Source organism: Phyllobates terribilis, unplaced genomic scaffold (genome assembly GCF_046119375.1).
Source record: "Phyllobates terribilis strain yellow unplaced genomic scaffold, ASM4611937v1 Scaffold_3__8_contigs__length_932513732, whole genome shotgun sequence".
NCBI classification, from domain to species: domain Eukaryota; kingdom Metazoa; phylum Chordata; class Amphibia; order Anura; family Dendrobatidae; genus Phyllobates; species Phyllobates terribilis.
The window spans coordinates 291,093,599-291,110,074 of NW_027362763.1; the positions used below are offsets into that span (position 1 = coordinate 291,093,599).

At 45.8% G+C, this 16,476-nt stretch overlaps 1 protein-coding gene across 3 annotated transcripts in view; it reads right to left on the minus strand.

Moving 5' to 3' along the window:
- PLD1 (phospholipase D1) overlaps positions 1-16,476 on the minus strand; it is a 309,620-nt gene that overhangs the window by 66,192 nt on the left and 226,952 nt on the right. For all 3 annotated transcript variants that reach the window (XM_073674903.1, XM_073674904.1, XM_073674902.1), the window contains 3 exons: positions 12,042-12,134; positions 11,434-11,586; positions 1,578-1,727 (listed from right to left, as the gene is read on the minus strand). In XM_073674903.1, the coding sequence (XP_073531004.1) occupies positions 1,578-1,727; positions 11,434-11,586; positions 12,042-12,134 (396 nt within the window). The remainder of the gene's footprint in view (positions 1-1,577; positions 1,728-11,433; positions 11,587-12,041; positions 12,135-16,476) is intronic.

A 16,476-nucleotide genomic window follows, 5' to 3' on the forward strand; every position in this document is an offset into this window, starting at 1 on the left:
CTGTCAGCCATAATCATCAACATTAACAGAAGTGAACACTTGAAATAGATCACTTGGTTAGCAATGACTCCATATAATATTTGAGTTTCACTTTTTGTATTAAAGAACTAAAATAAATTAACTTTTTGATGATATTCTAATTTTGTGGGAAGCACAAATATATTAATATATTATATACCCATGAGCATACATTCGCACACATTTGTGTGTGTGACATATACACACACACACACACACATATACATATATATATATATCTCTATATTTCATTTTGGTGAAAATGTCATGTCAAGAGCACCTTTAGAGACATGTTTGCTTATTACGTATTTCACTTGCTGTTGATTTGTTTATTCCATGTCATTGTCACTATAAAGATGTCATTTACATTCCCTGTTGCAATTGCTGCTGTCCTCCAGAGTCTGGCATTGTTTTTTCTTTCGTTCCTGCACCTCTCCAATTCTGAGATATGTCCCCATCTTCCCTAAATGTAAATATAGTATTTTTTGTCAACTGTGCGGGGTCCTCAATAAGATGCCCACCAAGCTGAGATCTACAACTTTTGGCTAAAAGGACTACTTTACATACTGGGGTGGCCAGTTGTCCGGAATGAAGAGGTACAAGAACAAAATAAAATCAATGTCAGATTCAGGAAAATGACAGCATTTACATTAGGTAAAAAAAAAAAAAAAACTATTGCCATTGACGGTCCTCTATAAAATGTGCTGAGAGAAGAGCTAATGTTCATAAAGATCAACATTAACATTAGGAATATCACATTCAAATTATTTGAACCACTTATGTGTGAACTTATCCAAAAAGATATAGCAAATGTGGCTTTGGGTTGAGAGTTTTGAACCCACTTTGACATTTGCATGATACAAGATTAAAGCTTCTGCAATCTAGCAGGGAACAGTCGCTGGCTGTCAGACAAAGCTGGGAATCTTGGGGAGAACACAGAAGCAGTTTATTATCACTTCTGTTTCTTTCGTTTTTTTTTTTCGTCGGCTAAATAGTGTCCAGTAAGCACAATGTAGAGTACAGGAAAATCAGCACTGTAGGACCTGTTAATCATATGATCAATGGGTGTCTTCTGGCAAAGCAAACACATATCAGCTCTGCCAGTAACACATGTCACTGTAGAGGGCTATTTTCCCCTGTAATTAAGGCTCCAATGTATGACCAGTTACAGTGGAAATAAAACAGTTCAATAAAGTAAAAAAATACACATAATGGGTATCTATATATAAGCATATATATATATTTTATTCCTCACATTTGCATTGAAAAAAGAAACAATGTATAAAGTTACATGGTAATTTATATATACCCAAAAGCAGTGCTAAAAAAAATATTACCCATCAGTGAAGAAATAAAAAAACAGTTCTGGCTGCTGAAAGACGGAAAGGTAAAGACGAAAAAAAAATATTGGCAGGGCATTCACAGATCAAATGGATAGATAAATATTTCAATCATAAACCTTACACTGCTTAAACATTCCTAGGATTACAGGTGAAATCTACAGACTAAATCTGACAAATTAAACAGTATACAGGAGATATTCCAGGCATAGCACATACCATTTACTAAGAGTGTTCCTTTGAAGAGCTGCATATGATCCAAATCTGTGATCTGTCAGAAAGTTTTTCCCATGCTTCCGAACAAATTCTTCAATGGCCTGACCCCACCATCGTGCATGTCTGTAGCTGTTACACTTCAAAATCAGAGACCTAGAAAATCCCAAAACATACTCTCAATTGTTAAGGTCAAAAGGAACATAATAATCCATATTATAATTTTATTTATTTAGTGCCCTTCAATTATATATTTACTCCATGCTGTTGTAATGAGGACAGAAAGTCAGTGGTCGGGAGGTATAAACCGTATTTTGTGTATTATAAGACGCACCGGATCAATAAGAGGAAACCCAAATTTTGGAGTGCAAAAAAATGGTTTTAAATTAAATGGTGGTGCGTCTTATATTCCCTTTTAAAGGTAGCTTAGCTGAGGGGCGGCTGCAGTGGAGCGGGGTCACAGGTGGCAGGGTCGCTGCTTCAGGAGGCCGGCGGTGACAGGAGTGGGACAATGCTGCGGTGCCTGGGATCTCCGAAGGGGTCGGCGTCGGTGAGCAGAGTAAATTTTCCCTAGGATATCCCTGCGGTGGGCTTTGGAAAAATGGCTGCCTAAGGTGACACATGCGCAGATTGAGATCTCGGGAGCTCTGGTAAACTCAGCTCAGATTATAAAATGCACCCCTATTTTCCTCCCAAATTTAGGAGAAAAAAGTGTGTGTTTTATAATCCGAATAATCTGGTATTTAGAGGTGTACCTATCTATGTGGACTGTTCCACTGAATATTTGCATATAACTGCACAATGCCTATGATGTGGAGACGTACATTTTGTAATCTCACATGTATTTCTAGCAAGATACAAGTTTTTCCAGTTTAGAAAATTTTCGTGGAATGCATTACAATATCATATAATAAAAGAGGTCAACACAGCGTACGATAGTTGATTAAGCAATTCTGACTTTTAAATGAATCATTATACTAATGTATCCAAAATCATTATTTAAGAAGTTGTGGCTTTAGGAAATTGTATTTTGACCTCAGATTCCTCGCCTATTATTCTGTCACCAGAAGTATATAACATACTGGCAGCAAATACAGAGTTGCCAATTCCCAAACGGAGGCAGGGGAGGGAGCGGATAGCTTCTTGATGCTGAAAGATGGTCTACATGGCAAGGAAGTGGGTCCACAACTTAGCTTTGAGGGTCTGTCTCCTGCATTGTTGTAGTGGAGTTTTATCACAATATATAGAACTAGCTATTGAGCCCGTTCTACGCCCGGGTGGCGAGCATTTTTATTGGAATATGGTCTCCCATGCTGGTATTTGTGCTGCCCCCATCCCAAATTTGATATAAATAGCACTCCCTGTCCCCCAATCCTGGTATGTATGGTACCCAATCCCTCATCTTGGTATGTATGGTAGCCAATCCCTCATCCTGGTATGCATGGCACCCCATCCCTCATCCTGGTATGCATGGCACCCCATCCCTCATCCTGGTATGCATGGCACCCCATCCCTCATCCTGGTATGCATGGTACCCCTCATTCCAATCCAGGTATGCATGGCACCCCATCCCTCATCCTGGTATGCATGGCACCCCATCCCTCATCCTGGTATGCATGGCACCCCATCCCTCATCCTGGTATGCATGGCACCCCATCCCTCATCCTGGTATGCATGGCACCCCATCCCTCATCCTGGTATGCATGGTACCCCTCATTCCAATCCAGGTATGCATGGCACCCCATCTCTCATCCTGGTATGCATGGCCCCTTCATCCCAAATTTGACATACATACAGTGGTGGCCAAAAGTATTGGCACCCCTGCAATTCTGTCAGATAATACTCAGTTTCTTCCTGAAAATGATTGCAATCACAAATTCTTTGGTATTATTCTCTTCATTTAATTTGCTTGCAAGGGAAAAAACACAAAAGAGAATGAAGCAAAAATCAAATCATTGATCATTTCACACAAAACTCCAAAAATAGGCCAGGCAAAAGTATTGGCACCCTCAGCCTAATACTTGGTTGCACAACCTTTAGCCAAAATAACTGCGAACAACCGCTTCCAGTAACCATCAATGAGTTTCTTACAATGCTCTGCTGGAACTGTAGACCATTCTTCTTTGGCAAACTGCTCCAGGTCCCTGATATTTGAAGGGTGCCTTCTCCAAACTGCCATTTTGAGATCTCTCCACGGGTGTTCTATGGGATTCAGGTCAGGACTCATTGCTGGCCACCTTAGAAGTCTCCAGTGCTTTCTCTCAAACCATTTTATAGTGCTTTTGGAAGTGCGTTTTGGGTCATTGTCCTGCTGTAAGACCCATGACCTCTGAGAGAGACCCAGCTTTCTCACACTGGGCCCTACATTATGCTGCAAAATTTGTTGGTAGTCTTCAGACTTCATAATGCCATGCACACGGTCAAGCAGTCCAGTGCCAGAGGCAGCAATGCAAACAACCTCAAAACATCAGGGAACCTCCGCCATGTTTGACTGTAGGGACAGTGTTCTTTTCTTTGAATGCCTCTTTTTTTTCCTGTACACTCTATGTTGATGCTTTTTCCCAAAAAGCTCTACTTTTGTCTCATCTGACCAGAGAACATTCTTCCAAAACGTTTTAGGCTTTCTCAGGTAAGTTTTGGCAAACTCCAGCCTGGCTTTTTTATGTCTCGGGGTAAGAAGTGGGGTCTTCCTTAGTATCCTACCATACAGTCCCTTTTCATTCAGACGCCGACTGATAGTACGGGTTGACACTGTTGTACCCTCGGACTGCAGGGCAGCTTGAAATTGTTTGGATGTTAGCCGAGGTTCTTTATCCACCATAAGCACAATCTTGCGTTGAAATCTCTCGTCAATTTTTCTTTTCCGTCCACATCTAGGGAGGTTAGCCACAGTGCCATGGGCTTTAAAACTTCTTGATGACACTGCGCACGGAAGACACAGGAACATTCAGGTCTTTGGAGATGGACTTGTAGCCTTGAGATTGCTCATGCTTCCTCACAATTTGGCTTCTCAAGTCCTCAAACAGTTCTTTGGTCTTCTTTCTTTTCTCCATGCTCAATGTGGTACACACAAGGACACAGGTTGAGTCAACGTTAATCCATGTTAACTGGCTGCAAGTATGATTTAGTTATTGCCAACACCTGTTAGGTGCCACAGGTAAGTTACAGGTGCTGTTAATTACATAAATTAGAGAAGCATCACATGATTTTTCAAACAGTGCCAATACGTTTGTCCACCCCCTTTTTTAGGTTTGGTGTGGAATTGCATCCAATTTGGCTTTAGGACAATTCTTTTTGTGTTTTTTCATTGAAGACAAATTAAATGAAGATAATACCAAAGAATTTGTGATTGCAATCATTTTCAGGAAGAAACTGAGTATTATCTGATAGAATTGCAGGGGTGCCAATACTTTTGGCCACCACTGTAGCACTCCCCGTCCCCCAATCCTGGTATGTATGGTACCCAATCCCTCATCCTGGTATGTATGGTACCCAATCCCTCATCCTGGTATGTATGGTACCCAATCCCTCATCCTGGTATGCAAGGCACCCCTCACCCTCATCCTGGTATGCATGGCACCCCTCACCCTCATCCTGGTATGCATGGCACCCCTCACCCTCATCCTGGTATGCATGGCAACCCATCCCTCATCCTGGTATGCATGGAACTCCTCATCCCCCAATCTTGGTATGCATGGCACTCCTCATCCCTATCCTGGTATGTATGGTACCCCTCATCCTGGTATGCATGGTAGCACGCATCCCAATCCAGGCATGAATGGCACCCCATCTCTCATCCTGGTATGTATGGCCCCCTCATCCCAAATTTGATATACATAGCACTCCCCGTCCCCCAATCCTGGTATGTATGGTACCCAATCCCTCATCTTGATATGTATGGTACCCAATCCCTCATCCTGGTATGGATGGTACCACGCATCCCTATTCTGGTATGCATGGCCTCCTCATCCCTCAATCCTGGTATGCATGGCACCCCTTACCCTCATCCTGGTATGCATGGCACCCCATATCCCTATTCTAGTATGTACGGTACAACTCATCCTGGTATACATGGCACCCATCATCCCAATCCTGGTATGTATGGCTCCCTCATCCCCAATCCTGGTATGCATGGCACCACATATTCCTATTCTGGTATGCATGGTACCCCGCATCCCTATTCTGTTAAGCATGGCTACACTCATCCCCCAATCCTGGTATGCATGGCACCCCTCATCCCCCAATCCTGGTATGCATGGCACCCCTCATCCCCCAACCCTGGTATGCATGGCACCCCTCATCCCCCAATCCTGGTATGCATGGCACCCCTCATCCCCCAATCCTGGTATGCAAGGCACCCAGGGGTGGATTAAGAGTAGCAAGGGCCCCGGGCAGTTTAGAAGGCGCCTCCCCCCCACACACACACCTGATTTATCACGTGACATGACACATGATCCCCTGTAATAGATCATGTGATAGTTCACGTGAAATTAATTTGGCATAATATTAATTATAATATTTTTTTTTTAGGCTGTGTGCCCACTATGCGTTTTTTAAGTGTTTCCGCAGTGGCAATTCCGCTGCAGAAACGCTTAAAAAACGCTTGGTAGAAGGTCTGCCATGTTGCCCAATGATAATCCGCATGTGCTGTGTACATGCTGCGGAAATTTCCGCTGCGGATTATCATTGCGGAAAAATCCGCAGCATTACCAATTATTTTGCGGAAGCGCGGCGTTTTCACCATTGACTTGCATTAGAACGCATGGAATCTGCATCCCTGCATCTGTAGATGCGGAATCCATGCGTTTCAATGTGCGGATGGTACCCGGGTCTGGAGGACAGGAGACTCTCCTCCGGACCCGGGTACCATAGAACCTGTAAAAAAAGAATAAAATAAAAAATAAATATTATACTTACCTTCTGATGGCCCCCCTTGTCTTTATCCGATGCGTCCTGGCTTGCCGGCAGCTCGCGATGGTCAGAAAAGGACCTGCGGTGACGTCATTTAGTCATGTGACGGGTCACGCGACCACTGACGTCGGCAAGCCATCAGAAGGTAAGTATATATTTTTTATTTTTTACCATTTTTACGGTCACACTATATAAATCCATGCTGGTTGCATGGATTTATATAGTGTAACCAAGTTGTCAAGCACTTTCCAAGTGATGCTAAAATCGCTTGGAAAGCGCTTGTCAACCCGCATGCGGAAATGCAAGTGAAGAACGCTTCACATCCGCATGTCCCTGGCAGGAAAACGCATGTACAATCCGCATGTAAAATCCGCATGCGTTTTTTCTGCCAGGGAGATGCAGAAACGCTCAAAAAAAATCCGGAACATTTCTGTATCGTGGGCACATAGCCTTACATTATTTGTAGGACTCAATATTGAGCACACGTAGCCATCTATACACAGCGGAAGGCCGCACGATGCCATCTATACACAGCGGAAGGCCGCACGGCGCACCCCCCCCCCCCCCGAGACAGCAGGAGGCCGCACGGCGCCATCTATACTCAGCAGGAGGCCGCGCGGCGCCATCTATACACAGCAGGGGGCCGCGCGGCGCCATCTATACACAGCAGGGGGCCGCGCGGCGCCATCTATACACAGCAGGGGGCCGCGCGGCGCCATCTATACACAGCAGGGGGCCGCGCGGCGCCATCTATACACAGCAGGGGGCCGCGCGGCGCCATCTATACACAGCAGGGGGCCGCGCGGCGCCATCTATACACAGCAGGGGGCCGCGCGGCGCCATCTATACACAGCAGGGGGCCGCGCGGCGCCATCTATACACAGCAGGGGGCCGCGCGGCGCCATCTATACACAGCAGGGGGCCGCGCGGCGCCATCTATACACAGCAGGGGGCCGCGCGGCGCCATCTATACACAGCAGGGGGCCGCGCGGCGCCATCTATACACAGCAGGGGGCCGCGCGGCGCCATCTATACACAGCAGGGGGCCGCGCGGCGCCATCTATACACAGCAGGGGGCCGCGCGGCGCCATCTATACACAGCAGGGGGCCGCGCGGCGCCATCTATACACAGCAGGGGGCCGCGCGGCGCCATCTATACACAGCAGGGGGCCGCGCGGCGCCATCTATACACAGCAGGGGGCCGCGCGGCGCCATCTATACACAGCAGGGGGCCGCGCGGCGCCATCTATACACAGCAGGGGGCCGCGCGGCGCCATCTATACACAGCAGGGGGCCGCGCGGCGCCATCTATACACAGCAGGGGGCCGCGCGGCGCCATCTATACACAGCAGGGGGCCGCACGGCGCCATCTATACACAGCAGGGGGCCGCACGGCGCCATCTATACACAGCAGGGGGCCGCACGGCGCCATCTATACACAGCAGGGGGCCGCACGGCGCCATCTATACACAGCAGGGGGCCGCACGGCGCCATCTATACACAGCAGGGGGCCGCACGGCTCCCCCCCCCCCCCCCCCCCGAGACAGCAGGAGGCCGCACGGCGCCCCCCCCCCCCCCCCCCGAGACAGCAGGAGGCCGCACGGCGCCATCTATACACAGCAGGGGGCCGCACGGCGCCATCTATACACAGCAGGGGGCCGCACGGCGCCATCTATACACAGCAGGGGGCCGCACGGCGCCATCTATACACAGCAGGGGGCCGCACGGCGCCATCTATACACAGCAGGGGGCCGCACGGCGCCATCTATACACAGCAGGGGGCCGCACGGCGCCATCTATACACAGCGGGAGGCCGCACGGCGCCATCTATACATAGTGGGAGGCCGCACGGCGCCCCCCCCCAGAGACAGCAGGAGGCCGCACGGCGCCAACTATACTCAGCAGGAGGCCGCACGCAGTCACGCATGCAGTCATGCACACACACAAACATATACATACACGCATAAACACATCTGAAACACAAAAATACATATAAACAGACATCACACAATGATATCTGCCTGCGCGCACACGCACGCACACACGCACACACACACACACACACACACACACACACACACACACACACAAACACAAACACTCACCATCCCCCGGCTCCATTCCTCCTGCCTGCTCTGACTTCTCCGTTGCAGCAGTGCAAGCCGGGCGCTCACTGCATGACGTCACAGCTAGGAGACACGGCCGCGCACAGGGCCGTGTCTCCTAGCAGTGACGCGGCCGGGCCAGCACAGGGAAGTTAACTGCTGCAGTGCTGGCCCGGCCGATGAAGAAGTAGCGGCCATGCGCCGCTGCTGGGGGAGCGGTCCAGGGCCCCCCTCCCGCCATATAATGAGGGCAATCCGGCATTAGACACCCCGCCCGGAGCCGCGGGCCCCCAGCAGGCTCGGGGCCCCGGGCGGTAGCCCGGATTGCCCTCATTATAATCCGCCTATGATGGCACCCCTCAACCCCCAATACTAGTATGCATGGCACCCCTCAACCCCGAATCCTGGTATGCATGGCACTCCTCACCCCCCAATCCTAGTATGCATGGTACCCCTCACCCCCCTCATGGTATACATGGTACCCCTCACCACCCAGCGCTGCTGTGTCCTGTTCTGCCGGAGGCCGGGGGAGGAGTGCGGCGCCGGAGTACGTGCGTGCCCATGCCGCGCTGTCTGGTGCCATTTTGCTGAAGACACTGCAAATGTGTCTTCAGTAAAATGGCGCCGGATAGCACTATGCGCTGATTCCAACGCCTTCACTCCGCCCCCGGTCTCCGGCAAGAAGAGAGACGCCGCGGCAACGTTCCTCCCGGTCAGGTAAGCATGGCTCCGAAGATTGCAGTATGCGTTCAGTGCCTACGCATACTGCGATCTCCGGCGCTATACACGTCTCTTACCTGTAACGGCTCCATGCGTTCTTCTGTCTGGAGCCAGACTGCGCAGGCGTGCTGCGCTTGAGCGGTCTATAGAGGCATCAGACAGAGGGACACTTGTAGCGTTATATTATAGATATTGAAGTTTGCCTGCATGAAGTCATGCCAAATGATGATCGTAGCATAGACCATTTTCATTATTTATTTATTCAAATGCGCAATACTTTTTCTATTTGAGCTGATAATTCTGCAATTAAGTTAGTGAGTGATAAGAGGCAATGCAATCTCGGTAATGTAATGTGGATAAGAACAGTGCTCAAACTTCACTCTTAGGAAAACTCTGTAGAATTCCTTTATAATTATTAAAGAAAGCCTCAAGGTTTCATAACCCTAAAAATGCCTGATAAATTATTTTCTGGTATTTCATACTTTAATTTTGTTTCCAGGAAAATCTACAAATGTAGCAAACTGACATATAATATACTAGTAATATCTCCAGAAGGCAGCACAGCAACTTGCGACTGTTCACATTAATATTAAAATTATCTGTAGAATGTGTTGCTGCAGAAACCATTAGGGTTAGATTTCTGCCAACTTTCAGGGCAAAAAGGTAGTGGCAAAACTTGCTGCTGCAATACGACCACAGTCACTGTCACTGGTTGATATGTTGCGATACACGTCTCCAAATAGTCCTAGACTTACAAAGAGGTAGGAAAAAAGGAAAAGCCTATAGGAGGAAAGAGAAGTTTGCTGTACATATAGGGAATGTAGATTGTGAGCCCCAATGGGGACAGTGCTGATAATGTCTGTAAAGTGCTGTGGAATTAAGGGCGCTATATAAGTGAGTAAAATAAATAAATATAATAAAATCAGACAACCTTCCTAAAGCTTAGATTTAGTTAGATTTAGCAGCCAGTTAATTGAAATATTCCAACTTGAGTTGGCCTCCTGTTATGATACAGGCAAGTTACAATGGCCTCTGCTAGACCACCATAATGTGAACTTATATTAAAATTTTTATTGTTCTTTCAGACCAAATCTGTGGTACAAGCGATTGGCTGAAAGGTCTAATCAATCGCATGCATGTATTTTGACTAAAGGGACAAACATGCTCCACAGATCTTGACAACCAGAACACCGAGAAGCTGCCTCCATTCTGTAAACTAAGGAACACTCTCAAGTGTGCATACTGGGACATTCACCTCCACCCTCCATCCTGCACCGATGAGATTTTCCCGTATTCGTTTTTTTCAGCCTGCTTGCTGTGAAACATGAGACTAATCTGCCTTTTCACCTCTTCTAAAGTCCTCTGAATTGCTATACACTAGGGAAGAGTGCAACCTGCCATAGATGCGGTGCTGGTGGGTAAAAAAAAACTATTAAAAGAAAATCAAAACACAACTTTAGAAGGAGGCAAAAGTATAGATGGCCAGACATACAGACCAGTGAAGTCTCTGTAATGGTAGATAACATGAAAATGCCACCAATAGCATTAAGAACAGCATTGTGCACAGTGTGGGAAGGGGAGCCATAGCACATGCACAGATATGTCATGTTCCTCACTTCCTATGGCACAATTAGAAGTGAATGCTGTCCGAACACAAGAAAATATGGTCACGATTACGTGCTACTAATGTGTGTATAATGCATAAGTATTCATGTCACATTACAGTCTCAGACCAAGAATATTTGGGTGGGTGTTGATGGAGCCTTTGGATGCAATTACTAGTTTTCCATGGGTCTCAGCAAACAATAGTCTTTCGGGAACTATATATAATCTTGTAGGTTGAGGGACCTCTGTACATCAGTACGTCTCCGGATCAGTTAGAAGTCATAAATTAGTTTACTACAGAAGCTCACATTAAATAGACAGTCAGATCCATGCAATATGCACACCAAGAAATTCTCCAGTATCCAAAACATTTACAAGGTTGCATGAGGGTACATTTACTTTAAGTAAAACTTGATTTTAATCGCAAAACTTCTAACGTCCGTTATCTGTACAGAGAATGCCAACCATGAGAAAAATGCAATTCTTGAAAAGAGAGTGGAAACTGAATGGTTTAACCTCACCTGGAGAGATTGTCTATTCGTAAGCCATACTGGGTCTCGGTGTCTTTCTTCCCAATCTTGATGTTGAATTCCTTATCAACCAACAGAACAAATGAAATGGCTCCAGTGTCAGACTTCATGTACAAAAGGAAAGAATCTTTTACAACCAGCCACCTGCAAATTTTATGAGAGAAATGATCACATTCTTTTAGACTACAGGGGAAAATTTAACATGACTTGCAAAGTACACAAAAATTCGGACCTTTTCTACTTCGTTCTAAAAACATTTGCACTCAGATTAGAAGAGCTGTCATATGGCTACTAGGAGATGTGATGGACTGACAAAAAATGTGATGCTGCTCATCTATACCAAATTTATGATTGGGCATGAAGGAATTTTGCTATTTTGGAAATGAAGATTGAGCATAAGTTATACATATAAGATTATCAACATGATAGGTTTGTATAAGTAGTTTAAAAAGTTTGTCTTATCAAATGGAGTAGATGGTAGTGCCCATATCCCATCTATTACAGGTAAATTAGATGCTTTTGAAACTCTGTTGGAATATGAAATCAGATCAAAATGCTATCTAAATATGTATCTGTGAAAATTCAGGTGTTTTTAGTACCTCTTTGACCATCGATAGCAAACACTTCCTTGTCCACAGCAATTCAAACCAGGTATTCTGTGACCACCAGACCTCTTCATTATCATGCCCTCTCTGAATAAAAACATAGAAAGATTGTGTCAACTTCTATCATTGTATTATAATGACCACAGCTTAATGTAATTGAGAGTGCTTGATTTCTAATGACACAACTGATAATTTTAGTACAATGCAGCTGTCGTGGGACTATCAAAATTCTTAACATACCGCTTCTATGGAGACCAAGGAGATTTCCCAAGTGACCCCTCCAAAGGGACAAGTCCAGAATTTCAACAAAGCTTTATTTTAGCACTCCCAAGTTCCAGTCCATTGCTCACCTGTACACGGGGTTTTACAAACAGAAAAGAGGAGATGTGCCCATTGTGTTCACACAGTGGAACTGACGCACAGACCTTGCTTTCTCTAGGATCATCTATATAAATGGGATGCATCTGCTAGCAGATGCCAAAGCAGACTGAAAGGTCATGGTTGTTAAAGACAAATAATTCTGTTTCGCAGTAATAAGACAAAATTCTTATTACATAAATAGGGTAAGAGGGTGCCAGTTTCTTTGGAAGCAACCATTGAGCACCTGTAAAGGCCCCCATAAACATTAGATTAAAGTTGATATCGAAATGTTCGGTCGACCGTCTAAAGGGTTTGGGGCGCCGGCCGACTAATGGTCAGACATGTCAGATTTTGGACTGCCTATTGCATTGTTCTCCCTGAAATAAGCCGCCGGCTGAGTCAGTCAAAATAAAAACAAACAGAAAGGTACAGTTGGAAGGGACCTCTGGAGTCATAATGTCTAACCCACTGCTGTCCAGCCTTTGTTTGAAGACTTCTATTGAAGGAGAAATCACCACCTCTCGTGGCACCCTGTTCCACTCAGTGATCACTATCAGGCTATGTGCCCACGATGCAGAAATGAAGCAGAAATTTCCTAAGCATTTCTGCATCTCCTTGGAAGAAAAAAAAGCATGCGGATTTTACATGCATTTTTTCTGCCAGGGATCAGCGTTTTTCAAGCGTTTTTGCATGCATTTCCGCATGCGTTTTTTTCAAGCGCTTTTCAGATCAATTTGGAGCTTCACTTGGAAAAGTGTTTGACAAGCACTTTAAATGCAGCATCAATAGTCAAAAAAGAATTGGGCTATGTGCCCACGTTGCATTTATGAAGCAGAAAATTTCTGCTGCATAAATGGAAGTCCTCTCCCGGAAAAACGCATGCGGAATTCCGCACGCGTTTATCACGCATTTTTCGCGCGTTTATCACGCGTTTTCCACATGCGGAATTGCCTTGCGTTTTTTATGCATTGGACAAAGGCAATTCCGCTTGCGGAAACGCAAAATTAAATGACATGCTGCGGATTTTTGAACGCGGCATAAACGCTGCGGAAAAATCCGCAGCATGTGCATAGAACTTGCGGAATCCCATTGGGGACCATGGGGTGCGGATATACATGCGTTTTTCAAGCGTTTACGCTGCGGAAATTCCGCAGCATATACGCTTGAAAAATGCTACGTGGGCACACAGCCTTAAAATGTAAAAAAAACAAAAAACAAAAAAACATTATACTTATGTCTCCGGTGGCGTCCTCTGTCCTCGGGTCCCGCGGTGTTCTGAAAGGACCTGCGCTGACTTCATTTAGTCAGCTGACAGGTCACGTTACCACCATCAGCGGTCGCGTGACCATCACATGACTAAATGACGTCACCGCAGGTCCTTTCAGAACACCTCGGGACGCTGATCACAAAGGAAGCCACCGGAGAGGAGACCGGGGGCTGCCGGAGAGGTAAGCATTTTTTATTTTTTACGTTTTAATTCTTTTTTTTACTAATGGTACCCGGGTTGGATGAGAGTCTCCTCTTCTCCAGACCCAGGTACCATACAGGCATTGAACCATGTATGCGGATGTTATGCGGTTCAATGCAAGTCAATGGCGGCGATTTCGCACAAGAAATGGTTGTGCTGCGGATCAGCACATGCGGATGATCATTGGGAAACACGGCAGACAACTTAACATGCGTCTTTAATGCGTTTTCGAGGCGGAAATGGCGCTGCAGAAATGCATTACATTCGCATCGTGGACACACCGCCTCATTGTCAAAAAGTTTTTTCTAATATCTAATCTGTATCTTTTCCCATTCAGTTTCATCCCATTGCTTCTAGCCTTTCTTTGTGCAAATTAAATTAAAGCTGATTCCTCTATAGTGCGATAGCCCTTAAGATATTTGTAGACAGCTATTAAGTCTCCTCTCAGCCTTCTCTTTTGTTGGCGGCTTTCTCGGAAAGAACACAAAAGTAGTGATGAGCTCAAGTGCTCATTACTCGAGTTTGCCAAGGGTGCTTGGGTATGCACAGAGTATCACGGGTGCTCGAGTGACACATTAGAGTCTCCACGGCCGTTACACAGCCACAAAATAGGAGAGGATTGCCCATGTAGGTCAGGCAATTCCAGCATATTTTTTGGCTGTCTAACAGCCGCGAAACATGCGCCAGTGGGGACTCGAACATGTCACTCGAGCACCCGCGATACTCTGTGCATACCAGAGCACCCTTGGTAAACTTGAGTAATGAGCATTTGAGCTCATCACTACATAAGAGCACTCGGTGTAGCTCCTGTGTATGGGAGTTATCGGATGAGATGGCTATTAATTGAAACATCTTTCGGTCGACAACAATATAATGTGTACGGCCAGCCTAAGACTATAGCAGATAGGAGGAAGGAACTGCACACAAAAAGGCACATGGAAATGCTTTAAGCTATGTGCCCACGATGCAGAAATGAAGCAGAAAATTTCTGCAGCATTTCTGCATCTCCCTGGCAGAAAAAACGCATGCAGATTGTGCATGCGTTTTTCCTGCAGAATACATGCGGATTCACATGCGTTTCCGCATGCAGATTGACAAGCGCTTTCCAGGCGATAGCATCACTTGGAAAGTGCTTGACAACTAGGTCACACTATATAAATCCATGCAAACAGCATGGATTTATATAGTGTGACCGTAAAAATTAAAAAAATAAAGCTATACTTACCCCCGATTCCTTGGCGTGTGCTGCAGCGCTCCTTCCTGTCTGGTTCCCGGCTGCCAGCATATCGCGAGACACAGCAGTGAAGGGCCTGCGGTCACATGACTGACGTTACCGAAGGTCCTTCAGCGCTGCCGGCATGCAGAGAGCCGTCGGAAAGGTAAATATAACTTTATTTATTATTTTATTCTTTTTTTTTTTACAGGTACAATGGTACCCAGGTCTGGATGAGAGTCTTCTCTCCTCCAGAACTGGGTACCATCCGCACAAAGAGACGCATAGAATCCGCTTGTACAAATGTACAGACGCGCATTCTATGCGTCTCAATGCAAGTCATGGCGGCGCTTCCGCAAAATTAATGAACAAGCTGCGGATTTATGAGCGCTGCAGAAACGCTGCGGAAAAATCCGCAGCATGTGCATTGACATTGCGGAATGCAATTGGGGACCATGGGGTGCGAATTACCATGCATTTTTGATGCGTTTCCGCTGCGGAAATTCCGCAGCATAAACGCATGAAAAACGCATCGTGTGCACGCAGCCTAAATAAGATTTGTTATGAGTGTCTTGTTTCCACTGAAAACACCACAGTAGGTACAGAAATAAGTAACGTTTCGAGTGTCAGGGAACAGCCAGGGGATCAAGCAAATATCCCACCCCTGCCACCAATGTGTCAGAAACCAGAAATGCTACCAATTGTCAGGATAATTATGCCATTGACTACTGATGGATGAGGCCAAGGCTGCTTTCGATACTAGGCAGCTTATTGGACATTTTACAGTGAACATATATGATTAATGGAATATGGCTAGGTCCCAAAAAATTCTGAGATCCCTATCTTCACAATATCTGTCCACCTGGAGATCCCAGGGGGGAGATATTAATGTCACATTTCCCATCATGATTTTAGATTTCGATAGATAGGAAACATGGCATATATATCGTTATCAATCTGGCCGATATTAATTTGGGGATAATGTGCAGACCACACAGTGATGAAAGTAAATGCGTTACGTTCGCCACTTCGTCAAAAATATGTCTCCCATAACTATAGGACTTATGCCTGTCATAAAAAACCCAGGCGCTAAAGAGGTCAACTCGAGGCCTTTGGTATAGATTTTGTGTCTGCTCTCCATCGGATAACCAACTTTAATTATCTGTTCACAGCAGGGGTCTTAACTGGACAGGGGGTCACATGGATTGTTTAGAGTGTTAGCTTTTGTTTCATTTCCAAGTTATGACAAAGCCATGTTTCAATCCTCAATATGAGGGTGAGACGTCCCCTTAAGAGGTGGCTTTATAGATTGGTCCCATTTTATCTTTACATCTATGACATTAGATAGAACAGCCTTCCTCAGACGTGTAATGATCACTGCACATACT